The sequence below is a fragment of the Erinaceus europaeus genome, chromosome 1 (genome assembly GCF_950295315.1).
Source record: "Erinaceus europaeus chromosome 1, mEriEur2.1, whole genome shotgun sequence".
Taxonomy (NCBI): domain Eukaryota; kingdom Metazoa; phylum Chordata; class Mammalia; order Eulipotyphla; family Erinaceidae; genus Erinaceus; species Erinaceus europaeus.
In genome coordinates, this window is record NC_080162.1 from 48,500,468 (window position 1) to 48,526,819 (window position 26,352).

The 26,352-nt window shown below is 42.4% G+C and overlaps 1 protein-coding gene across 1 annotated transcript in view; it reads right to left on the reverse strand.

The window, feature by feature from the left end:
- DDX27 (DEAD-box helicase 27) overlaps positions 1–14,615 on the reverse strand; it is a 38,059-nt gene extending 23,444 nt beyond the window's left edge. The window contains exons 1-8 of the mRNA XM_060185653.1: positions 14,440–14,615; positions 10,501–10,647; positions 6,379–6,438; positions 5,989–6,139; positions 4,252–4,295; positions 4,032–4,118; positions 2,861–2,966; positions 115–288 (exon numbers count right to left, since the gene is read on the reverse strand). Coding sequence (XP_060041636.1) covers positions 115–288; positions 2,861–2,966; positions 4,032–4,118; positions 4,252–4,295; positions 5,989–6,139; positions 6,379–6,438; positions 10,501–10,647; positions 14,440–14,532 — 862 coding nt within the window. The 5' untranslated portion in view covers positions 14,533–14,615. The remainder of the gene's footprint in view (positions 1–114; positions 289–2,860; positions 2,967–4,031; positions 4,119–4,251; positions 4,296–5,988; positions 6,140–6,378; positions 6,439–10,500; positions 10,648–14,439) is intronic.
- Positions 14,616–26,352: the final 11,737 nt, after the last annotated feature.

Consider the following 26,352-nt stretch of genomic DNA (forward strand, 5'->3'; position numbering starts at 1 on the left):
TCTATGTGGATTCAATCAGAAAGGCTTTCTGGGACATGTCATACCCAGCTGGTGGGGCACATCCACCCTCCACCACAGCAGTTTCTCGGGGACTTACAGTCCTTGGCCACTCACCCACAGCCAGGCAGGTGGTGATGTTGCAGAACTGGGCCAGCTGCTTGGTGACAGAGTGCACTTGGATGCCCAGTTCTCGAGTAGGAACCAGCACCAGCACCCGGGTTACTGGAGCCTGTCGGGGTTTGTAGATCAGACGCTCCAAGACAGGCAAAGCAAAAGCTGCAGTTTTACCTGGAGGAAAGGGCAACAGAGCAACAATGAGAAGAGCTTTCTCCATTCAAGATTTGTTGCTGTAGTTGATGTTGTTCCTTCTGCAGAACACTGCTTGGGGACTGAACCTAGAGCCCCCAAACCTCAGGCATGAAAGTTTATAACATAAACTACTGTGCAATCTCCCTAACTGAAGTAAATTTACTTTTTTTTTTGTTCCAGGGTTATTGCTGGGGCTCGGTACCACAAATCCACTGCTCCTGGAGGCTATTTTTTTTCCCTTTCGTTGCCTTTGTTGTTTAACATTGTTGTGCTCATTATTGTTGTTGTTGTTGGACAGGACAGAGAGAAATGGAGAGGGATGGGGAAGACAGAGAGGGGGAAAGATAAAACATCTGTAGACCTGCTTCACCACCTGTGAAGTGACCACCCTGAAGGTGAGGAGCCAGGGGCTCGAACTGGGTTCCTTACACCGGTCCTTGCACTTTGCACCATGTGCGCTTAACCCATTGTGCTACCACCAACCCCAAAATTCTTTTTTTGTTTGTTTTATTTACTTATTAATGAGAAAGATAGGAGGAGAAAGAGCCATACATCACTCTGGTACATGTGCAGCCGGGGATTGAACTCAGGATCTCATGCTTGAGAGTCTAGTGCCTTAGCCACTGCACCACCTCCCATACCACCCTCCAAATTATTTTTTATAAAGCTTTTTTAAGTATTTAATTTTATGAGAGAAAACAGACAACTGTTCAGCTTTGACTTATGGTATTGTTCTGGTTCAAAGGGGGGGGAGGGGAGTCAGTTGGTTGTGCACCTGGTTGACTGCATGTTACAATGTGCGACAACCCAGGTTCAAGACCCTAGTCCCCACCTGCAGTGGGAAAGCTTTGTGAGTGGTGAAGCAGGGTGTCTCTCTGTCTCTTTCTGTCTTCCCCTTCTTTCTCAATTTTTGGCTGTTTCTATCCAATAAATAAATAAAGACAAAAAAAAAAATTCACTCATAACTAAGTTTACTGAAAAGAAACATTAACATAACAGTATCTATCTATACTACTGATTTTTTTTTTTTTAACCAGAATATTGCTCAGCTGTAATTTATGGTGGTGGGGAGAGGGTTGAACCTGAGAATTTAGAGCCTCCAGCAGGAGAATCACTTTATATAACCATGTGCTATCTTCTCCACCCCGCTCTCTCTTTTTTTTTTTAAATATTTATTTTATTTATTTATTCCCTTTTGTTGCCCTTGTTTTATTGTTGTAGTTAATGTTGTTGTCGTTGTTGGCTAGGGCAGAGAGAAATGGAGAGAGGAGGGGAAGACAGAGAGGAGGAGAGAAAGATAGACAACTGCAGACCTGCTTCACCGCTTGTGAAGCGACTTCCCTGCAGGTGGGGAGCCGGGGTTCGAACCGGGATCCTTATGCCGGTCCTTGTGCTTTGCGCCACCTGCGCTTAACCCGCTGCGCTACAGCCCGACTCCCCCCTCTCTCTTTTAAGGGGGGTAGGAAGGAGTAAAGAGATCCAGAGCATCACTCTAATACATGTGATGTCAGTGATTGACCTAGGTGCCTCATGCTTGAAAGTTCAGTGCTTTATCCACAGAAACATCTGCCAGGCTACTGCTTTTTTTTTCCCCTAATGAACAGAAATATAAAATGTAAAGTTCAGTAAATAGGAGATGACTTAGGAGCAAGGTTTATCACAAGAAAAGTCCTGGATTTTATCCCTGGCACTACATGGGAACGAGAACAGCACCAAAAAGAATTCTATGGATAGGGGGTAGGCAATATGTGGAATGTACCCCTCTTATCCTATAGTCTCGTCATTGTTTCCATTTTATAAATAAAAGTTAAAAAAAAAAAAGTGGTCCAGGAAGTGGCGCAATGGATAAAGCATTGGACTCTCAAGCATGAGGTCCTGAGTTCAGTCCCTGGCAACACATGTACCAGAGTGATGTCTGGCTCTTTCTCTCTCCTCCTATGTTTCTCATTAATAAATAATAAATTTAATTAATTAAATCTAATAAAAAAATAAATAAAATCTTTTAAAAAGAGAGAGAGAAGAACAGTTCTATAGATGGCAGAGAAGTGTATTGATGTGTCTGTCTATCTCTGTCTCTCTCTTTGACCACAGCACCACTCAGCTCTGGTTAATTATGGTGTGGGGGTTTGAATCTGGAACTTTAGAGCCTCAGTCATGGAAGTCTCTTTGCATAACTGTTAGCTTTTCTCCCTCTCCCTCTCCCTCCCTAGGCTTCTCTCCAGGCATGTACAATGTTAAAAACTGGGCCAAGGAAACAGCACATGCTTTTACTTTCACACCTCGGGCTTACAAGGTTCAGTCCCTGGTACAAAAGCCAGAGCAGAGCAGTACAGAAAAGCATGGGACCCTCAAAAACGAGATGCAGAATTCAATCCCCAAGATTACATGTGCCAGAATGATGTGCTGGCTCACTAATAAAAATTAATTAATTAATGCTTGCATACTTAACAAGGTGACCTTTTGGTAAGTCAAACCACAGCCCTGATAAGCATTCTCTTTCTGCCTCCTAAAAAGCTCCTCCTCTACCTTCCCAAGATTTTATCTTTTTCACCTGTTCCAGTGGCTGCACAAGCACAGATGTCCTTCCCCAGCAGACCCACAGGTATGCAGGCTTTCTGGATTGGGGTGGGCTGCTTGAAGCCCATGGCTGTAATGGCCTGAAAAGAAAAGCCAGGGTTAGACAGAAGGGGGTAGGGAACACCTGAAACAAACCAGGCTACTTTCCAAGCATACAGTAACTAACTCAAGCATTCCCAGTCATTCATTCCACAAACACTGACATTACAAGCATGAGGTACAATTTCAAGTTACTGAGGCTATAGGAGTAAACAAAAGAACTCAAAACATGTACTCAGAAAAACTTACAATACAGAAGGAAGAGAGGGAGAGATCATATAGAGAACTGAATGCTATGTAGAAAACTAAAGACTTCTATCAGGAACCCACAGGTGGGGGCTGATGAGTACAGTCTGCAGTAGGGTTGTCAGAAATGGTCTCATTGAGCAGTAGATACTGAGTAGAATCCTGAAAGAGGCCAGGAACACCCCACGCAGATTTCTCAAGGAATCTGCCATGCAGAAGAAGGGCCTGAGAGAGATTCCTGATCTGTGTGAGGGTCAGAAAAGTAGTCAGTGTGGGCAAAGCAGGACGAGTGTCAAAGGATATTAGCAAAACACCAAGTTGCAGATGCTACCATGATGCCAACCTGACTGCCCCAGGCAGACGACTTCACCAATGTATCCTGGAACCCTATCTCTCTGGAGCCCTGCCGCACTAGGGAAAGAGAGAGACACAGGCTGGGAGTATGGATGGATCTGCCAACGCCCATGTTAAACAGAAAAGCCAGACCTTCCACCTTCTGCAGCCCATACCCTGAGTCCATGCTCCCAAAGAGATAAAGAATAGGAAAGCTTCCAGTAGAGGGGATGGGATATGGAACGCTGGTGGTGGGAAATGTGTGGAATTTTACCCTTCATATCCTATGGTTTTGTCAATACTTTCCGTTTTATAAATAAATTTTAAAAATTAATGAAAAAAGATAATTATCAAATGAGAACAAAAGGGACAGGACAATGTAACAACTTGGGTTTTGATTCCAAGTGAAATTGGAAACATTAAAGAGAAGGGACAGGACAGAATTTTTTATTTAAAATCATTTCCTGGAAGGTGTGTTGATAACAATGTTGCAGGAATCAAAAAGCCCAGCACTGGGAATTCACTACCTTCAGAAGAGGGCGGGAAAGATTCATGTCCTGGAATGAGAGGTTTTCATCATATTGAGATGCATCTTCAAAAAATCCACTTTTTTCCTACACAAGAAAATCAAAAGACAGAATGAGAATTCACTTAAAAAAAAAAAAAAAGGCCAAGAAAATTAAATGTCCTTAAAATCTTTTCAGGTTGCAAAAGCAAGCTGCATATCGTTTACAAGTCCATGCTCACCTGTCCTTTCTTCTTCGTCTTCCGCTCCTTTACTTTAAGTGTATCTATGGAGACAAGTACAGCTAATGAGGGCTCTCCTTTTTATTTTTTTTTATTTGTTTCACTTATTTTTATTTAAATACTTATTCCCTTTTGTTGCCCTTGTTTTACTGTTGTAGTTGTTGTTATTGATGTCATCATTGTTGGATAGGACAGAGAAATGGAGAAAGGAGGGAAAGACAGAGAGGGCAAGAGAAAGATACCTGCAGACCTGCTTTGCACCACGGCCGCTTAACCCACTGCACTACCACCCGACCCCCCCCCCTTTTCCTTTTTTAATCAAAGCACTGCTCAGTTGAGGACTTACCCTGGGACATAGAAGCCTCAGGCATGAAAGCTTTGCTATATACCTGGCCTTCCTATTGAGCATTTACTATCATCTTCAAGACAGTCTCCTAAAGCATATCAAGTGGGAACTTCACTGAATCCACACAACCACCTGAGTGAACTACTGTCATTAGTCTCATTTCACAGAAAAAGGCACTGTGTAGCTATGCAACTAAGTAAACTGCCTTGCAACTGACAGGAAGTAAGATCTTACTGCAAGTTCCAGAGATGAGGCTCTCAATGACTAATGACTATGCTGTATTACTGTATTATGATGCTTTAGCAGTCATTTCTGGGGGGGGGGAGGGGAATACTAGAATTTCCACCATCTGAGGTGGGATATTGAGAACTGACCACCTTAAATAAATTTGGGTCATAGAGATAACTGCAACTGTGTGGGACCAGAGAGGAGGAAAACTAAACTCAGGTGGTTAAAGCACTGGAATCTCACGCAAGAGGTCCCAAGTTAAATCCCCGGCAGCACATGTACCAGAATGATGTCTGGTTCTTTTTCTTCTCTCCTCCTATCTTTCTCATTCATAAAGAAATAAAATATCTGAAAAGAAAAGGAAAAAGACTGAATTGCTAAAAAAAAAAAAAAAAAAAAAAAAAAGGAAAACCCTAATAAAACTCTAAGAAAAAAATAAAGCTTGAGTCAGCAGGATCTGTACCACACCAGACTTGCATGTGTGAGGTCCCAAAGGTTTCAGGTTCAATTCCTGGTACCACCACATACCAGAGTTGTGCAGTACTCTTTTATCTTGCTCAAATAAATTAAAAAAAAAAAAAGGGCTGATGGTAGATAGCATAATGGATATGCAAACAGACTCTCATGCCTGAGACTCCAAAGTCCTAGGTTCAATCCCCCGCACCACCATAAGCCAGAGCTGAACAGTGCTCTGGTTAAAAAATAAAAAAGATTTTTAAAAAAATAGTAATAAAATAAATAAAACACCAGAACCCAAAAGTGAGAAATTAACAGAGGTCATAACTTTAAATGCATTAATAATCATAGGAAATTCTTTTTTTTTTAATATTTATTTATTCTCTTTTGTTGCCCTTGTTGTTTTATTGTTGTAGTTATTATTGTTGTCATTGTTGGATAGAACAGAGAGAAATGGAGAGAGGAGGGGAAGACAGAGAGGGGGAGAGAAAGATATAGACACCTGCAGACCTGCTTCACCACCTGTGAAGCGACACCCCTGTAGGTGGGGAGCCAGGGGCTCAAACCAGGATACTTACGCTGGTCCCTGTGCTTTGCGTCACGTGTGCTTAACCCACTGTACTACCACCCAACTCCCAGGAAATTCGGTAAGATAAAGATGGACACTTTCCATATTACTTTTCCTAATTTTGACTACATCAGTGTACCTGCTTTGGTAAGGATGTTCTCATCAGCTGAAGAGTAATCAGTTTCTGAGTCTTCACTGTCTGAGCCATCTTCATCTTTCCTTTCAATGTCTTCCTGTTCCTCTTGTTTCTCTTTCTCCTTCTCTGATTTCCCAGACTTGGCTTCTTTGTCCTGGGGGGGGGGGGGGGGGGAGAGGATCTAATAAGCAAGGCAAGTACAAATATCAGGAATTTCAGAACCTACCAAGAGCAACATTACACTCTACAGTCTACACAGAATGCATTATGAATTCCTACTCAATACACACAATAGATACAAGCTCTAATTCTGGATTGAAGAGAGAGTGGAGTTCAGCGGAGAATAAAGCTCAGGGTGATCTGTAAGCACAAGTAACTGCTTTGCTTTCTCACCTCCGTTTTCCTTTTCTTTCGAACTTTCTCAATCTTCTCATCTAATGTAGTAGCTGCCCTCTGCAGATAAGAAATGAACATGAAGTAAATATATGAGAAGATAAAGCAATGATCATCTGAGGATCATTTCTCAGATGTTAATACTGAAAAGGCATCTTTATCTTTGGATATCATTAATCAGTTACAGATCAATCACAACTATAATAAAAAAACACTAACAGTAGAGGACCAAAAGGTGATACAGTGGTAGAGCTCTGGATTCACAAGTATAAGGACCCAAATTCAAGATGTATTTTTCCTGAAATATTTAAAAAAACAAAAGCAAACAAAATAAAAGTTAATGGGATATTTGTGAAAAAAAAAAAACTTTAATTACCTGGCACCAATAATTAATAGCCAAATTTTGGAAGATTTTTATCATACTAGGATTATCAGGAGCTGTCAAAGGGAACGGGAGAGTGTTCACACAGTGAAGCACACTCCTTACCAGGTGCAAGGCCCTGGCTTCAAGTTCCAACCCCACATGGAGCACCATGGACACCAGGGAAGCTCCAGAGATGGTCGAGCAGTGCTAAGGTAGTTTGTCACTCTCCCTAAAATAAAAAGACTGGAAGAAATTGGAACAGGGTGCCAGTTCAGTGGTATTGCACATGCACAAGATCCTGAGTTTCTTCTCTAGCATGAAAAAAGAGAGATGCTGTATCTTACTTAACTCTAGTTGGAAAAACCATCTACCCACAGCTGAGAGGTGATACAGTGTGTAAGGTACCAGATGCTCAAGCATGAGGTCCCCAGCTTGATCCCCAGTATCACCTGTGCCAGAGTGATATTCTGGTTCTCTTTCTCTCCCTTATAAAGAAAAGTACATCTTCTCCCCCCATTTTGTTGGTGGTGGTGGTGTTGTTGCTTTTATTGTTGTTATTACTGCTGTTATTGGATAGGACAGAGAGAAATCAAGATAGAAGGGGAAGTCAGAGGGGGAAAGAAAGACACCTGCAGACCAGCTTCACCGCTTGTAAAGTGACCTCTCTGCAAGTGGGGGGAGGGGGGGAGGCCTTGAACCAGGATCCTTTTGCTTTGTACTATGTGTGCTGCCTGGCCCCCACATCTTTTTTTTTTTTTTAAGATTTTATTTATTTATTAATGAGAAACATAGGAGGAAAGAGAAAGAGCAAGACATCTCTCTGGTACATGTGATGCTAGGGGTTGAACTCAGGCCCCCATGCTTAAGAGTGCAATGCTTTATCCACTGCGGCACTTCCTGGACCACACATCTTTTTTTTTTTAAGAGTTTTTTTTTTTTTAATATTTATTTATTTCCATTTGTTGCCCTTGTTTTTTCTTTTTTTTTTTTTTTGTTTCCCTCCAGGGTTATTGCTGGGCTCGGTGCCTGCACCATGAATCCACCGCTCCTGGAGACCTTTTTCCCCCTTTTTGTTGCCCTAGTTGTTGCAGCCTCGTTGCGGTTATTATTGCCATTGTTGACTTTGCCTTGTTGTTGGATAGGACAGAGAGAAATGGAGAGAGGAGGGGAAGACAGAGAGAGAGGGGAGAGAAAGATAGACACCTGCAGACCTGCTTCACCGCCCATGAAGCGACTCCCCTGCAGGTGGGGAGCCGGGGGCTCGAACCGGGATCCTTACGCCGGTCCCTGCGCTTTGGCCCTTGTTGTTTTGACTGATGTCGTTGTTGTACAGGACAGAGAGAAATCGGGGGGGGGGGGGGAGATAGTGAGGGGGAGAAAGACATCTACAGACCTACTTCACCGCTTGTGAAGCAACTCCCCTGCAGGTGGGGAGCCAGGGGCTTGAACCGGGATCCTTACACAGGTCCTTGCGCTTTGTGCCACGTGCACTTAACCCGCTGCGCTACCGCCTGACTCCCTCACAAGAACCCACATTCAAGCCCCTCGCCCCCACCTTCAGGGGGAAAGCTTAACATAGGGCTGCAGGTATCTCTCTGTCTCTCTCCCTCTCTATCTCCTTCCCTCTCAATTTCTGGTTGTCTCTATCCAATAAATGAATAAAGATAATAAAAAAAGATTATAAAAATTTTTTAAATAAAATAAAATAAGCACTATTGTAAAGGATACTGGGGACACAGGTAGATAGCATAATGGTTATGCAAATTGATTCTCACACCTGAGGCTCCAATGCCCCAGATTCAATCCGCTGCACCACATAGGCCAGAGCTGAACAGTGGCTCTGGTAAAAGTAATAATAAAGTAAAAGTAAAGAAACAAAGAAAGAATATTGGCTAGATTGTTCTTTGTTTCAAACAAATATAACAAACATTTTTCTATACCCAAAACAAGGCATGAACACCTAGAAGAAATCTTTTAACAGTTATATATACTTGCTTTTTGTTTATATGGGGGTGGAGGTTTAACTCAGGACCTCATATCTCTAGCCCAGTTATGTCCATTCTTTTTTTTTTTTAATTTTTTAATTTATTTATTCATGAGAGAGATAGGAAGAGAGAAAGAACCAGACACCACTCTGGTACATGTGCTGCCGGGGATCGACTTGGGACCTCATGCTTGAGAATCCAGTGCTTTATCCACTGCGCCATCTCCCAGACCATATGTCCATTCTTTTAAGTCAGGAAATGTATCAATATATATACTATGGGACTAGTATTATCATATTTCCTATAAGACTTTCTCCCCCATATTTTTTTCTCTCCCCATATTTTAATGTCTATAATATCAAAAAGGATCTCTCTTAATATGTAACTGAAGTTAGTCTTGAGTTCAAAATCCTCTCCCCCAAGAAAAATGACCGTGGGCATTTTATAATAAAGAAAAGAAGATATTTGAGGGAGTCGGGCGGTAGTGCAGCGGGTTAAGCGCACGTGGCATGAAGCCCAAGGACCAGTGTAAGGATCCCAGTTTGAGCCTCTGGCTCCCCACCTGCAGGGGAGTCACTTCACAAGCAATGAAGCAGGTCTGCAGGTATCTATCTTTCTCTCCCACTCTCTGTCTTCCCCTCCTCTCTCCACTGCTCTCTGTCCTACCCAACAACAACAACAACAACAATAATAACTATAACAACAACAAAAACAAGGGCAACAAAAGAGAAAATAAATATAAAAAAGAATATATTTTTTTTAAAAGAAGATATTTGATATATTACAGCCCCAGACTCCATTTTTTTAATGTGCTGCCAAAGTGCAAATCCAGAGGCATTACATATATGCTTTACCACTAAGCTACCTCCCCAGCCCAATTTTTTTTCCAGAGCTGGTACCTTAAACATGCATGTGCACAGCATACCCAAGACATCTCTTCATTCAGAAACAGAGAGTGAGACACCATACTACCAGAGCTTCCATGGCACTCCCTTAAGGTGCCGGGACACAAAGCTATGCTGTGAGCATGGCAAGTCACATGTCCTATTCAGTGAGCTGTCTGGCACCTCCAAACCAATTTTTTTATTTTATTTGTATAAAGTGAGAGAGACAGAAAACAAACAAACCATTATGTTAACATCCATAATGTCCTACTTATTGCTCTCACAAGGTTCTGGAAATTGAACTAAGTGTCTCACAAATGAAAGGAAAGTGCTCGGGAGTTGGGCTGTAGCACAGCGGGTTAAGCGCAGGTGGCACAAAGCACAAGGACCGGCATAAGGATCCAGATCCGGCTCCCCACCTGCAGGGGAGTCCCTTCACAGGCGGTGAAGCAGGTCTGCAGGTGTCTATCTTTCTCTCCCCCTCTCTGTCTTCCCCTCCTCTCTCCATTTCTCTCTGTCCTATCCAACAACGACGACAATAATAACTACAACAATAAAACAACAAGGGCAACAAAAGGGAATAAATAAAATAAAATATTTAAAAAAAAAAAGAAAGGAAAGTGCTCTAATGCTGTAATGCTGAGCCAACTCCCCAACCCCAATCTCACCTAAATATACATATATATATATATATATATATATATTTTTTTTTTTTTTAATTGAGAGGGGAGAAGGAGAGAGAGGGAGAGAGACAGATACCTACAGACCTGTTTCACCACTCATGAAGCTTTCCCCCTGCAGGTGGAGAACAGGGGCTTGAACCTGGGTCCTTGCACACTGTAACATGAACATGTTTAGGTGCACCACCACCCAGCCCTTCCAATCTCACCTTCTTCTTGAGCTGGCTCATGACATCAGCCATAGCCCAACTGCCATCATACATTCCCTCCTTCTCAGTGAAAATGAAGTCAGGGTTGAAATCGGCACTGCGGTTCTTCTGCAAGGCTTTTTGCTTTCTGCCCAGTATAATGGGCCCCTGGAAAGAGAAAGAAGAATGACTAAGGAATGAGATGACAAGAGTACCAGAAAAGGAAGAAAGAAATAAAGGACCCGGGCAGAGGGTAGATAGCATAATGGTTATGCAAACGAACTCTCATGCTGAGTCTCCACAGTCCCAGGTTCAATCCCCTGTACCACCATAAGCCAGAGATGAACAGTGCTCTGGTAAAAAAAAAAAAAAAGAAAGAAAGAAAGAAAAATAAAGGACCCAATCAAATAACAGCAATATGCAAGGTGAAGACTGATTGAGGACCAAAAAACTGACCAAACTACAATTGTGGGAGATAATTACACACTTTTCCCAATAACTAATCAAACAAATAAAATATGCAAAAGACCTCAAGAAAATAACAAACTTCATCCCGATAAACATAGAGAACAGTGCACCCACCATAAAGGAATATACCTTCTTGCTGAGCATATATGAAACAGTTATAAAAGATAATCATATGATAGACCGTTAAGCAAAACTTCAGTAAGTTTCAAAGAATCGATAATATACAAATTCTGTAAATATTTTCTGACTGCCATTTAATTAAATAAGACATCAGTAACAAAAGATAGCTTCAGGGGCTGGGGTAGATAGCACAGAGGTTATGCAAGCAGACTCTCCTGCCTGAGGCTCCAATGTCCCAGGTTCAATGCCCTCCCTGCACCACCATAAGCCAGAGCTGAGCAGTGCTCTGGTATAAAATTAATTTAGAAAGGGAGTTGGACGGTGGCACAACAGGTTAAGTGCAAGTGGCACAAAGCGAAAGGACTGGTGTGAGGATCCCAGTTCAAGTCCCCTGGCTCCCCACCTGCAGGGGAGTCGCTTCACAGGTGGTGAAGAGGGTCTTCAGGTATCTATCTTTCTCTCCCTCCTCTGTCTCCCCGTCCTCTCTCCATTTCTCTGTATCCTATCCAACAATGATGACATCAATTACAACAATAAAACAAAGGCAACAAAAAGGAAATAAATATTTTTAAAATCTTTAAAAAATAATAATAAAATAAAAAGATAGCTTCAGTGGCCCAGAGGTGGCACAGTAGGTAAGGCTCTGGATTTTCATGAAGTCCTGAGTTTCATTCTGGCACTGCCTGTGCTCAGCAGTGCTCTGATTTTTTCCCTCTTTCTCTTCTCTCATTAATAATAAAACTTTCCAATAAAGTAAAAAGAGAGATAACTTCAAAAACCTATATGCTTGGGGCTAGGCCATGGTGCGCTAGATTGAGTGCATATGTTACTATGTGCAAGAACCCAGGTTCAAGCCTTTGACCCCCACCTGCAGGTGGAAAACTTCACAAGTGTGAAAGCAGTGCTGGAGGCATCTCTCGCTCTCTTTTCTCTATCTTCCACTTCTCCTTGAACATCTCTCGGTCTCTATCCAATAAATGAGAAATTTTTTTTAACTATATACTTGAAAATTGATAATAGAAGGAGTGACTGAGCTACAGCTTCAAAAGGTGGCAGAAGGGGGGGGTGTTAAGCCATGGGAAATAGATAGTCGTAGCTGGAGCCAGGCAGTGATGCACCTTGCAGAGCACACACATTACCATGAACAAAAATTCAAGTTCAGTGTGGTCCGGGAGGTGGCGCAGTGATAAAGCTTTGGACTCTCAAGCATGAGGTCCTGAGTTCGATACCTGGCAGCACATGTGCCAGAGTGATGTCTGGTTCTTTCTCCTCCTATCTTCCTCATTAATAAATAAATAAAATCTTTTGAAAAAAAAAAATTCAAGTTCAAAGCCCTGGTCCCCACACGAAAAGGAGTGAAGGAATGCTGCAGGTGTCTCCCTCTCAACCTCTCCTCCCCTCTTAATTAATGTGTCCTTTCCAATAAAAGGAACAAAGCAAAAGAGGAAAAAAATGGCCACTGGGAGCTGTTAGTGGATTTGCCATGTAGACACCAAGTTCCAGTGATAGCCCTCATGGCAATAATATAAAAAGTAAAAATAATAATAAATGCTAACATATTTTTTTTTCTTATTTATGTTAACCAATGTAAGGACTGTGACCCTGGGGGTCGGTGGTGGAATACTTGGTTACAAGTGCACATGTTACAATGTGCAAGGACCTGGGTTCGAGCTCCCAGTCCCCAACTGCAGGTGTAATGAGAGTAGTGAAGCAGTGTTGCAGGTGTCTGTCTGTCTTTCTCCCTATCTCCTCTTCCCTCTGGATTTCTGGCAGTCTCTAGCCAATAAGTAAATAAAAAGATAATGTTTGTGTGCCTGTGTACCTCACAATGAAAACACATGGAGAATAAAATGTTTCGATACTTTCAGGATAAATAAAATAAAGGAGAAGAGGGAGTCCCGCTGTAGCGCAGCGGGTTAAGCACACGTGGCCAAAGCGCAAGGACCCGAGTAAGGATCCGGGTTCGAGGCCCCAGCTCCCCACCAACAGGGGAGTCGCTTCACAGGCGGTGAAGCAGGTCTGCAGGTGTCTGCCTTTCTCTCCCCCTCTTGGTCTTCCCCTCCTCTCTCTATCTCTCTCTGTCTTATCTAACAACGACGACATCAATAACTACAACAGTAGTAACTACAACAATAAGAGCAACAAAAGAGAAAATAAATATTTAAAAAAATATATAAGAAAAGGTCCTGCAGTAGCGCAGCGGGTTGGGCACAGGTGGGGCAAAGCGCAAGGACTGGTGTAAGGATCCCAGTTCAAGCCCCCCGGCTCCCCACCTGTTTCAGGAGCAAGAGTCGCTTCACTACTGGTGAAGCAAGTCTGTAGGTGTCTGTCTTTCTCTCCCCCTCTTTGTCTTCCCCTCCTCTCCCCATTTCTCTGTCCTATCCAACAACGAACAACATCAACAACAACAATAATAACCACAACAAGGCTACAACAAGGGCAACAAAAGGGGGGGGATGGCCTCCAGGAGCAGGGGATTCATGATGCAGGCACTGAGCCCCAGCAATAACCCTGGAGGCAAAAAAAAAAAAAATTAAAAAAATAATAAAATAAAATAAAGGAAAATAAAATAAGGGACAACACTAAGCAGATCTTGGACTGGACTTGGTGTATTGCACCAAAGTCAAAGATCCTGGGGTTGGGCAAAGGTCCAGGTCCTGGAACATGATGACAGAGGAGGACCTAGAGGGTTTGAATTGTTATGTGGAAAACTGGGAAATGTTACACATGTACAAACTACTGCATTTTACTGTCAACTGTAAACCACTAATCCCCCAATAAAGAAATTATTTTAATGTGAGTAAATAAGTAAATATAAGGTAACAAGCGAATGAGTGGGTATGGCTCTGAGCAGGAATCATATCTGGCTTCACCTCTGGATTTCTAACAAAGGACCTGGATTAAAAAAAAAAAAATCCCCACCTGCAGGGGAGTCGCTTCACAGGCGGTGAAGCAGGTCTGCAGGTGTCTATCTTTCTCTCCCCCTCTCTGTCTTCCCCTCCTCTCTCCATTTCTCTCTGTCCTATCCAACAACGATGACATCAACAACAATAACTACAACAACAAAAGCAACAAGGGCAACAAAAAGGAAATGAATAAATATTTTTTAAAAATCAGGACTGTAGATGGGCATTGACATCAGCAAAGCAAGACGTCCCGATCACAGGCGCGGGAGTGAGGCAAAGGGAGGCAGAGGAACTGGAAACTCTGGGGCCCCGGTGAGACGCTTTCAGAGGCGCCTGCCGGCCTGACAGGCCGGATGCTGAGGATCTGGGGGCCGGGGCCTGCGGAATCCCCGGGAAGGAAAACAGGGAACCCACTTCACTGCCCGAGCCGCGTTCCCCGCCCGCCTTGTCCAGGGTCAGTTCACACCTCCTCTTCCTCGTCTCCCGAATCAGACTCGGACTCCGCGGGTACTTCATCGTTTTCGTTGATGGTAGGGATAAAACCCAGCTCCTCGAGCATGTTGTCGCAGCAGGCACTTCCGGAAGCCAGAGCGCCGCGCCGTCAGACCTTTTCGCGAGCGCCACTCCGCCACTGCACATGTGCAACCCTCTACTTCCGTTTACACAGCACACCAACCGCTCAGCCCCTCCCAACTCCTTAGGATGCGCATGCGCCGATTTGGGGCGTGGTTTTAATCTGTGACGTATATTCAGGAGGCGGAGTTGTGCTCAGAGTATAAAGTTCATTATCTAGGTTTTCAGCAAGAAAAGGCAAAGTAAAAAAAAAAAAAAAGAGAGAGAGAGAGGGTTAAGCGCACATGGCGCAAGGACCTGCGTAAGGATCCTGACTAAGGATCCCGGTTCGAGCCCCCGGGTCCCCACCTGCAGGGGGGGGGTCCCTTCACAGACGGAGAAGCAGGTTTACAGATGTCTATCTTTCTCTCCCCCTCTCTGTCTTCCTCTCCTCTCTCCCTTTCTCTCTGTCCTATCTAATAACAATAAAAAGAAAAACAAGGGCAACAAAAGAGAAAAAATAGCCTCCTGGAGCAATGGATTTGTAGTGCAGCCACCGAGCCCCAGCAATAACCCTGGAGGCAAAAATAAGGTGGCACAGTCGTAAGGTTTTGGACTCTCAAGTATGAGGTCCTGAGTTTGATCCCCAGCAGCACATGTGACAGTGATGTCTGGCTCTTTCTCCTATCTTTCTCATAAATAAATAAATTCTTTAAAATAAATAATAAAAATAAAATTTTAAAAAGTTGTCCTTTTGTCTTTTTCCGGTTTTAAACATGTTTATGAGGCATTAAGTCTGTTCACGAACGCTTCAAGGTTGGAATGGTCTTCCAGTCGCCGCACGTCCAACAGCTGTTTAAACAGAGTTAAGGGAACAGTCACCTCACTGAAGACTCACATCAGTACCACTGCTCCTGAGAGTAATGCTAACCTCATCACATCTCCCAACCAACTAGTCAGGACTAATCTAGAAACCAGGAGTGCCTAATACCTGTGTTGCAAAGGGGTGGAGTGGGAGCCAGGGCACAGGGTTGCTGTTACCTGTCTTAGTTCCAGATCTTGAGGAAGCTATCCCAGGACCCTGTTGCTTGAGGGGCTGCGTGGTAGGAGAGTGTGCACCTCACCATAAGACAAAGTGAAGGGGGCCAGGTGGTAAGTAACACAGCGAGTTAAGCACACATGGCGCAAAACGTAAAGACTGGCGTAAGGATCCTGGTTCGAGCCCCTGACTCCCCCCCTGCAGGTGGGGGGGGTCGCTTCACAAATGGTGAAGCAGGTCTGCAGGTCTGTCTCTCCTCCTGTCTTCCATCCCCTCTTGATTTCTCTATGTCCTATCCAACAATAAGGACAGCAATAACAACAACAACAATAAACAACAGAGACAAGAGGGAAAAAAAATAGCCTCCAAGAGCAGTGGATTTGTAGTGCAGGCACCTAGCTCCAGCAATAACCCTGGAGCCAAAAAAAAAAAAAAGTGAAAAGTCTGACCCCAGGGAACCACTCAGCAGTGCCAGCACACATGTACAAGGACTGGGCTCATTCCCCATGCAAACCACCAATCAACGCCATGATCTTTCTCCAGTCCGAGAGTTTTCAAATGAAGAAGAGATGTAAACTAGAGTGTGGTCGGAGAGGTGGTACAGTGAACAAAGCATTAGACTCTCAAGCATGAGGTCCTCATTTCAGTCCCTGGCAGCACATGTACCAGAGTGATGTCTGGCTCTTTCTCTCTCCTTCTATGTTTCTCATAAATAAATAAATAAATAAATAAATAAATAAATAAATAAATACTTTAAAAAAAAAAGAGAAGAGATGTAAACTAGAGAGCTGAGTCTGATATATAGACAAGTGAAGACACTAAACATACATCATCCAACACGCAACATCGTACTAGGCTCTCTGAAATTTACTCTCTGGCTTCTGGAAAGAGATAGAATATGCTGGCTGTGTGGTCTGGGAGGTGACACAGTGAATAAAGCACTGGACTCTCAAGCATGAGGTCCCGAGTTCAATCCTCAGCAGCAAATGTACAAGAGTGATGTCTGGTTCGTTATTTCTCTCTCCTTCCTTTCTCATAAATAAAATCTTTAAAAAAAAAAAAAGTCTGTTCACGATGTTGTGCAACTATCACTACTGTATATTTCTAAGACTTCTTCATGATCTAAACAAGAACTCTGGAACCATTAAGCAATAATTTCCACTCTTTCCACCCATATTTAGAAACCTTTGATCTACTTTCTGCCTCTGAATTAGCCTATTCTAGACATTTCATATAAATAAGTTGCATAATAATTGCGATTTTCTGTCAGGCATATTTCATTTAGAATGAATGATGTTTTCTCCAATCCTAGTATTACCTAACTCCACCAGAGATAGTGTGTGTTCAGGGTGCTTCACCACCCATGGAGTTCCCACTAGACCATCCAGAGAATTTCATTGTGGGGCCAATAACAGAAGTCAGGGTCTCACCCACCCTACTAGGGAAAGAGAGAGGCAGACTGGGAGTATGGACCGACCAGTCAACGCCCATGCCCATGTTCAGCGGGGAAGCAATTACAGAAGCCAGACCTTCCACCTTCTGCAACCCACAATGACCCTGGGTCCATGCTCCCAGAGGGATAGAGAGTGGGAAAGCTACCATGGGAGGGGGTGGGATATGGAGATTGGGTGGTGGGAATTGTGTGGAGTTGTACCCCTCTTTTTTTTTTTTTTATACCTTTTGTTTTTAGATTTTATTTATTTATTAATGAGAAAGATAGGAAGCGAGAGAAAGAACCAGACATCACTCTGGTACATGTGCTGCTGGGGGTTGAACTTGGGACCTCATGGTTGAGAGTCCCATGTTTTATCCACTGTGCCGTCTCCCAGACCACGAGTTGTACCCCTCCTACCCTATGGTTTTGTTAATTAATCCTTTCTTAAATTAAAAAAAAAAGGAAATGTCAGCAAGACTTTTATCAATAAACTGAAAACTCTGGTATCTATACAAGAGGAAAACAATTATTTGTGTTGAGAAGTATGTAAATATTGGAATTCAGAAATTGTAGTAGTAAGGTGATATTTTTAAAAGAATTTATTTATTTATTCATGAGAAAGAACCAGCCATCACTATGGTACATGTGCTGCCGGGGATCAAACCCAGGACCTCATGCTTGAGAGTCTAGTGCCTTAGCCACTGCACCCCCTTGGACCACAAAGTGATTTAATCAAGGAGTTCATGCACATATTTAAAAAAAAAAAAAAAGTCAGGGTCTCACATAGGATAAAATATGCACTCGATTTATTGATCCCCTTTATATTTAGATTTTTGACTAGAAGAGAGACTAGAATAGTGTTTTCAAACCCCATCCAAAAATGGGGGGAGGACATGGACAGAATATTCACCACAGAAGAGATCCAAAAGGCAGAGAAACACATGAAAAAATGCTCCAAGTCTCTGACTGTCAGAGAAATGTAAATAAAGACAACAACAAGATACCACTTCACTCCTGTGAGAATGTCACACATCAGAAAAGGTAACAGCAGCAAACGCTAGAGAGGGTGTGGGGTCAAAGGAACCCTCCTACTCTGCTGGTGGGAATGTCAGTTGGTCCAACCTCTGTGGAGAACAGTCTGGAGAACTCTCAGAAGGCTAGACATTGACTACCCTTTGATCCTGCAATTCCTCTCCTGGGGATATATCCTAAGGAACCCAACACACCCATCCAAAAGGATCTGTGTACACATGTGTTCTTAGCAGCACAATTTGTAATAGCCAAAACCTGGAAGCAACCCAGGTGTCCAACAACAGATGAGTGGCTGAGCAAGTTGTAGTCTACGTACACAATGGAATACTACTCAGCTGTAAAAAATGGTGACTTCACCGTTTTCAGCTGATCTTGGATGGACCTTGAAAAAATCATGTTGAGTGAATTAAATCAGAAACAGAAGGATGAATATGAGATGATCTCACTCTCAGGCAGAAGTTGAAAAACAAGATCAGAAAAGAAAACACAAGTAGAACCTGAAATGGAATTGGCGTATCGCACCAAAGTAAAAAGACTCTGGGGTGGGTGGGTGGTGAAAATACAGGTCCAAGAAGGATGACAGAGGACCTAGTGGGGATTGTATTGTTATATGGGAAACTGGGGAATGTTATGCATGTATAAACTATTGTATTTACTGTTGAATGTAAAACATTAATTTCCCAATAAAGAAATTAAAAAAAAAGAATAGTGTTTTCAAGGTTCATCTGTGTTGCTGTGTTGGAAATATATCTTCATTATTACTTAATATATATCCTATTACACATGTATGCCATATTTATTTCATTTTCATAGTTTCTGTTGTCAGACACTTGTCATCTTTTGTTGACTATTGTGAATAGTGCTATAGCAACTCTCTTCCTCTATGGGGAATGTGAGGAGAGTCCACCAGGAGAGTGTTGTAATTTTGCAGGCACAAATCCCAACAAAATCCTGACTGGGGAAAAAAAATGGTGAAGCTGCTGGTTAGTGTAATTATTATTTATTTATTATGCCAGAGCACTGGCTTATTGGTGGTACTGGGGATTGAACCTGGGACTTTGGACTTTCAGGCATGAAAGTTTCTTTTGCATTACCATTATATTATTTCACCTGCCCTTATATTTTATCTTTAATGTTTTTTATGCATCACAGTGCAATGAACTGAGTCCTTGTGCATGTTCTGATTGTCCCCCTCAACCCAGTCTTTAAAAAAAAAAGAGAGAGAGAGAAACAGAGAGAGAGACACCAAAGCACTACTCCACCACCCATGGAGTTACCTTTAGACTATCCAGGAAATTTCTTTCTGGTGCCAATAACAGAACTCAGAGCCTCACCTAGGATAAGATGTATACTCTATTCATTGATCCCTTCTGTGTTTAGATTTTTGAAGAACCACTAAACTATTTTAAACAGCAACTACATTATTTTACTTTCCCACCAGTAATGTGTGGGTTTTCCAGTTTTCCACATTCTTGAAATTATTATTATTTTATTATATAATATTAAATATGATATAAATATAATAAAAAATAAAATAATCTATACTATTAAATATTTTTCTTTTGTAGGGATATATTTTATAAGATATGAAGATATAAGATAATTTTTCTTAAATATTTAAAATATAAGATATTTTTCTTATTTATTCATTTTTAATTTTTTTTTCTTTTTTTCCTCCTCCAGGGTTATTGCTGGGCTCGGTGCCTGCACCATGAATCCACCACTCCTGGAGGCCTTTTTTTTTTTTTTTCCCCTTTTGTTGCCCTTGTTGTAACTTCCTTGTGGTTATTATTATTGCCCTTGTTGACGCAATTCGTTGTTGGATAGGACAGAGAGAAATGGAGAGAGGAGGGGAAGACAGAGAAGGGGAGAGAAAGATAGACACCTGCAGACCTGCTTCACCGCCTGTGAAGCGACTCCCCTGCAGGTGGGGAGCCGGGGGCTCGAACCGGGATTCTTACTCTGGTCCCTGCGCTTTGCGCCACATGCGCTTAACCCACTGCGCCACCGCCCGACCCCCTCATTTTAAATTTTTTAAATATCTTATTATTTATTCCCTTTTGTTGCCCTTGTTGTTTTATTGTTGTAGTTATTGTTGTTATTGATGTCGTTGTTGTTGGATAGGACAGAGAGAAATGGAGAGAGAAGGGGAAGACAGGAGGAGAGAAAGATAGACACCTGCAGACCTGCTTCACCACCTGTGAAGCGACTCCCCTGCAGGTGGAGAGCCAGGGGCTCAAACTTGGATCATTACCACAGTCCTTGCGCCTGCGTTTAACCCACTGCGCTATCGCCCGACTCCCAAGTTATGTATTTTTTAAATATTTATTTATTTATTTTCCCTTTTGTTGCCCTTGTTGTTTACCATTGTTGTGGTTATTGGTGTTGGTGTTGTTGGATAGGACAGAGAGAAATGGAGAGAGGAGGGGAAGACAGAGAGAGGGAGAGAAAGACAGACACCTGCAGACCTGCTTCATCACTTGCGCTTTGCGCCATGTGCGCTTAACCTGCTGCACCACCGCCTGACTACCTATTTTTCTTTTTTTAAATATTTATTTATTTATTTATTTCCCTTTGTTGCCCTTGTTGTTTCGCTGTTGTAGTTATTATTGATGTCGTCATTGTTAGATAGGACAGAAAGAAACAGAGAGAGTAGGAGAAGACAGGGGGAGAGAAAGATAGACACCTGCAGACCTGCTTCACCGCCTGAGAAGCGACTCCCCTTGCAGTTGGGGAGCAGGGGGCTCAAACCTGGATCCTTATGCCAGTCCTTGCACTTTGTGCCACCTGCACTTTACCCGCTGTGCTACTGCCCGACCCCCTGAAATATATATATATATTTTTAATACCAGAGCACTGCTTAGCTCTGGCTTATGGTTGTGCGGGGGGTAGGGGGGGATTGAACCTGGGACTTAGGAGCCTCAGGCATGAGAGTATGTTTGCATAACCATTATGCTGTCTCCCCCTGCCCTTTTTTTTTTCTTTTTTTAATGTGTATCTTTTTTTCCTGCACCACTGCTTTATTGCTCCTGCAAGTTGAGTGTTGGGTAGTTGCCATCTCCCCCTGGCTTCTGCTTAACCATATGCCTATATAGGGATTTTACTGATCCAAAGCTTTGGTCTATTTACATAAATCACTTTTACATAAAGCACTCCAGGGCATTGGTGGTTCTATGATAGGATTCTCTCCTGCTCCACCCCCTCCTTGTCACACACTGATCCCTTCTTTGTCACACTCTGATTTTCACCAGTCACTTTTCTCTCCACCCTCTCTATATCACATCCTGTTTCCACCCTACTTGGAGAGTATAAAAACAGCTGTTCTTCTGATTAAAGACACTTGGAAATTGCTTTCCGGCTCCGAGAGTTCCAGAGTGTATCTCCTGCGGAAGTTGGTGCAGCACGAGTTCCTGATCCCTCTCCCACACAGCAGCCTAGATCAGCTCCAGTTGAGTTCTCTCCAACCCAGAGAGCACTAGCTCGGGAAGAAGTACCCTCAGGCTATCCCGGCAGTTGAGGACCCACTAAGTGCTGGGGCTGTGCACTCTACCACGTGCGCCACCACCCAGTCCTTATTTTGATATTTCATTCATTCATTCATTCATTCATTCTCATTAGAGCACTGCTCAGTGCTGGCTTATGTATTTTATTTATTTATTCCCTTTTGTTGCCCTGTTTTTTTGTTGTTGTTGTTGTCATCTTTGTTGGATAGGACAGAGAGAAATGGAGAGAGGAGGGGGAAGATAGAGGAGGAGAGAAAGATAGACGCCTGCAGACCTGCTTCACTGCTTGTGAAGGGACCCCCCTGAAGTTGGGGAGCCAGGGCTCCAACCGGGATCCTTAGGCCGCCCCTAGCGCTTTGCGCCACCTGAGCTTAACCCGCTGCGCTATAGCCCGACTCCCAAGATTTTCCTTTTTTAAGATTAATTTATGAGAAAGAAGCAGAGCTTCATGTGGCATATGTGTTGCCAGGGTTCAAAGTCAGGATCTCATAACTGGGAGTCCAATATTTTATCCACTGTGCTACATCCTGCTTTCCTAATATATATATATCTATATATCTATGTATATCTATGTAGATACATATAGATATATAGATATATAGATATAGTTTCTTTTAAATATATATGGCAAAAAAACTATATAAAAATGTTTTATATATCATAGCAGCACTCTGGCAAATGTAATGCCAAGGATTGAACTGGTACCCCAGACTTAAGAGTTCAACACTTTAGGGGCCAAGTGATGGCACACCTGGTTGAGCGAATATGTTACAATGTACAAGGAACCAGGTTCAAGCCTATGCGCCCACGTGCAGGGGGAAAGCTTCAGAAGTGTTGAAGCAGGGCTGCTGGTGTCTCTCTCTCTCTCTCCCTAGCTCCCCCTTCCTCTTGATTTCTGTCTCTACCCAAATAAATAAATGACAGAGAGAAATTGAGAGGGGAGAGGGAAACAGAGATAAGTATTTGATTTAAAGTAAACAAATATTAAAAATAAACAAATAGGGAGTCGGGCAGTCGCACAGCGGGTTAAGCACACGTGGCGCAAAGCGCAAGATCCAGTGTAAAGATCCCGGTTCCAGCCCCCGTTTGGAGCCCCCGACTCCCCACCTGCAGGGGAGTTGCATCACAAGCGGTGAAGCAGGTCTGCAGGTATCTCTTTCTCTCCTCCTCTCTGTCTTCCCCTCCTCTCTCCATTTCTTTGTATCCTATCTAACAACAATGACAACAATAACAACAATAATAACTACAATAAAAAAAAACAAGGGCAACAAAAAGGGATAAATAAATTTTTTTTTCTTAATAAATATCTTTTTTAACAAAATAAATAAAATAAGAGAATAGGATCAGGAAATAGCTTGCTTGATAGAGCACAAACCTTACTAGACATATGAACCCAAAGTAGGAAGCTCACCTTTAAAAGAATTGTTAGGTGGTCCAGGAGGTGGCGCAGTGGTAAAGTTTTGGACTCTTAAGCATGAGGTCCCGAGTTCGATCCCCAGCAGCACGTGTGCCAGAGTGAAGTCTGGTTCTTTCTCTCTCCTCCTATCTTTCTCATAAATAAATAAAATCTTAAAAAAAAAAACTTACCATTAAAAAAAAAAAAGAATTATTAGGGTGGTCCAGGAGGTGGCATAGTGGATAAAGCAATGGACTGTCAAGTGTGAGGTCCTAAGTCCAATCCCTGGTAGCACAAGTACCAGAGTGATGTCTGGTTCTTTCTCTCTCTCCTCCTATCTTCCTCATGAATTAAAAAAAGAAGAAGATACTGTTGAATGTAAAGCATTAATTCCCCAATAAAGAAATTAAAAAAGAAGAAGAAGAAGAAGAATTATTAGGGGCCAAGCAGTAGCATATCCGGTAGAGCAAACATGTTACCATGTAAAAGAATCTGTGGATGGAACCAGAGGTGATTATGCTTAGAGAAATAAGAGATGAAAGACAACCACCAGATGATTTCACTCATATGTGGAATTTAGAGAATTGAAACGTATGAACTTGCAAAAAACAACAAAAAGTAAACAAACTTTCTAAGACTTTGTGAGAATTACAGTGATTAACTTTGGGAGAGTGGTGGTACAGAACTTTAGCGGTAGATATGGTGGGACCTATACCTTGCAATCTTACAATCTTTAAATCTTTATTAATCACAAATAAAAACTTAAATGTAAAAAAGCAACATGTCTATAAAGAAACTTGCTCATGAATTATCATAGAAATATTATCCATAAGGTGGCACACCTGGTTGAGCACACTTGTTACAATGTGCAAGGACCCAGGTTCCAGTCCCTGGTCCCCTCTCTGTCCCTCTCCCTCTCTATCACCCCCTTCCCTCTTGATTTCTGGCTGTCTCTATCCAATAAATAAATAAAGATAAAAAGATTTAAGATTTATTTATTTATTATTCATGAGAAATGATAGGAGAGAGAGAAAGAACCAGACATCACTCTGGTACATGTACTGCCAGGAATTGAACTTGGGACCTCATGCTTGAGAGTCCAAAGCCCTATCCACTGCACCACCTCCCAGACCACAATAAAAAAAAATTTTTAAAGATGTATTATCCATAATAACCAAACTTTTAAATATCAAATGTCCATCACCTGATGAATGAATAAACAAAATGTGACACACACACAGAGGCGTGAAACACTGCTACATGCTAAAATAGAGATCAACCTGCAAGTGTTATATTAAATCTACTCAGATATCTTATGAAATATACATACACAGATATATATATATATATATACATATATATATTAGAATTTGTTTATTTATTCATGAAAGAGATAGGAGGAGAGAAAGAAGCAGCCATCACTCTGGTATATGTGCTGTCGGGGACCAAACTTGGGGCCTCATGATTGAGGATCCAATGCTTTATCCACTGTGCCACCTCCCAGACCCCTTTTTTTTTTTTAAATTTATTTATTTACTCATGAGAAAGATAGGAGGAGAGAAAGAACCAGCCATCACTCTGGTACATGTGCTCCTGGGGATTGAACTCAGGACCTCATGCTTGAGAGTTTAGTGCCTTAACCACTGCGCCACCTCCTGGACCACACCAGACCCCTTTTTGTTTTTTTACAAGAGCACTCCTCAGCTTCGGCTTATTGTGGTGGTAAATTGCACATTGGTCCCCACCTGCAGAAGAGTCACTTCACAGGCAGTGAAGCAGGTCTGCAGGTGTCTGTCTTTCTCTCCCCCTCTCTGTCTTCCTCTCCTCTCTCCATTTCTCTCTCTCCTATCCAACAATAATGACATCAATAACCACAACAATAATAACTACAACAACAATGAAAAACAACAAAGGCAACAAAAGGGAAAATAAATAAATAAATATTAAAGGAAGAAAGAAAGAAAGAAAGAAAGAAAGAAAGAAAGAAAGAAAGAAAGAAAGAACTTGCTCGTTGGAATTCAGGACCTCAGGCATAAATTAAGTACACATAGTATGAAGCACAAGGACCAACAAAATGATTCTGGTTTGAGCCCTCAGCTCCCCACCTGCAGAGGGGTCACTTCACAAGCAACAAAGAAGGTCTGCAGGTTTTTATCTTTCTCCCCCCTTTTCTGTCTTTCCCATCTCTTTCAATTTCTCCCTGTCCTATCCAACAACAACAATAACAGCAACAACAGTGGGGAAAAGATGACCACCAGGAGCCGTGGATTCATAGTGCAGGCACCAAGCCCTGGCAAAAAAAAAAAAAAAAAAAGGAACATGTATGAGGTTAGACAGTGATGTACTTGGTTAAGAGAACATGATGGGAGTCTGGCGGTAGCACAGCGGGTTAAGTGCATGTGACACAAAGCTCAAGGACTGGTTAGGATCCCGGTTCTAGCCCTGCAGCTCCCCACATGCAGGGAAGTCACTTCACAGGCGGTAAAGTAGGTCTTCAGGCGTCTCTCTGTCTCTCTTCCTCTCTATTTCCCCTGTGTCTCTCTCTCTCAATTTCTCTCTGTCTCTGTACAATAACAAATAAAAAAAATTTTTAAAAAGGAGAACATGATACCAGGAACCAGGCTCAAGCCCTCAGTCCCACTAGTAGCGAAACAGTGCTGTATGTCTCACTCTCTCTGTTTTTCTCTATGTCTACCTTACTCTCCCTCTTCCCCTCTCAATTTCTCTCTGTCCTGCAGATAAAATTTTTTAAAGGATAACTGTGACTTAGGAGGTATAATAATTGATAAGGCATTGAATATATACAGATATCTATATAGATAGATATCTTATTTGGTAGAGACAGAGAGAAATTGAGAGGGGATGGGAGAAAAAAGAGAATGGAGATAAAGAGAAACAAAGAGGGAGTAGGGTGGTAGCTCAGCGGGCTAAGCACAGGTGGCTCAAAGCGCAAGGACCAGCATAAGAATTCCAGTTCGAGCCCCCGGCTCCCCACCTGCAGGGGAGTCGCTTCACAGGCGGTGAAGCAGGTCGGCAGGTGTCTATCTTTCTCTCCCCCTCTCTGTCTTCCCCTCCTCTCTCCATTTCTCTCTGTCCTATCCAACAACAAAGACAGCAATAACAACAATAATACTACTACAATAAAACAACAAGGGCAACAAAAAGGAAAACAAAAATAACTAAATAATAAAGAGAAACAAAGAGACACCTGCAGCCCTGCTTCACCACTTGTGAAGGCGGGGACCAGGGGCTTGAACCTGGGTCCTTGAGCACTATAAAATGTGCACTCTATGGGAAGTGCCACTGCCTGGCTGCAAGACTTTGAACTCTTTTTTATTTTTTATTTATTCCCTTTTGTTATCCTTGTTGAACAGTGCTCTGGTAAAAAAAAAAAAAAAAGTGATGTTTGGCTTCTCTCCTCC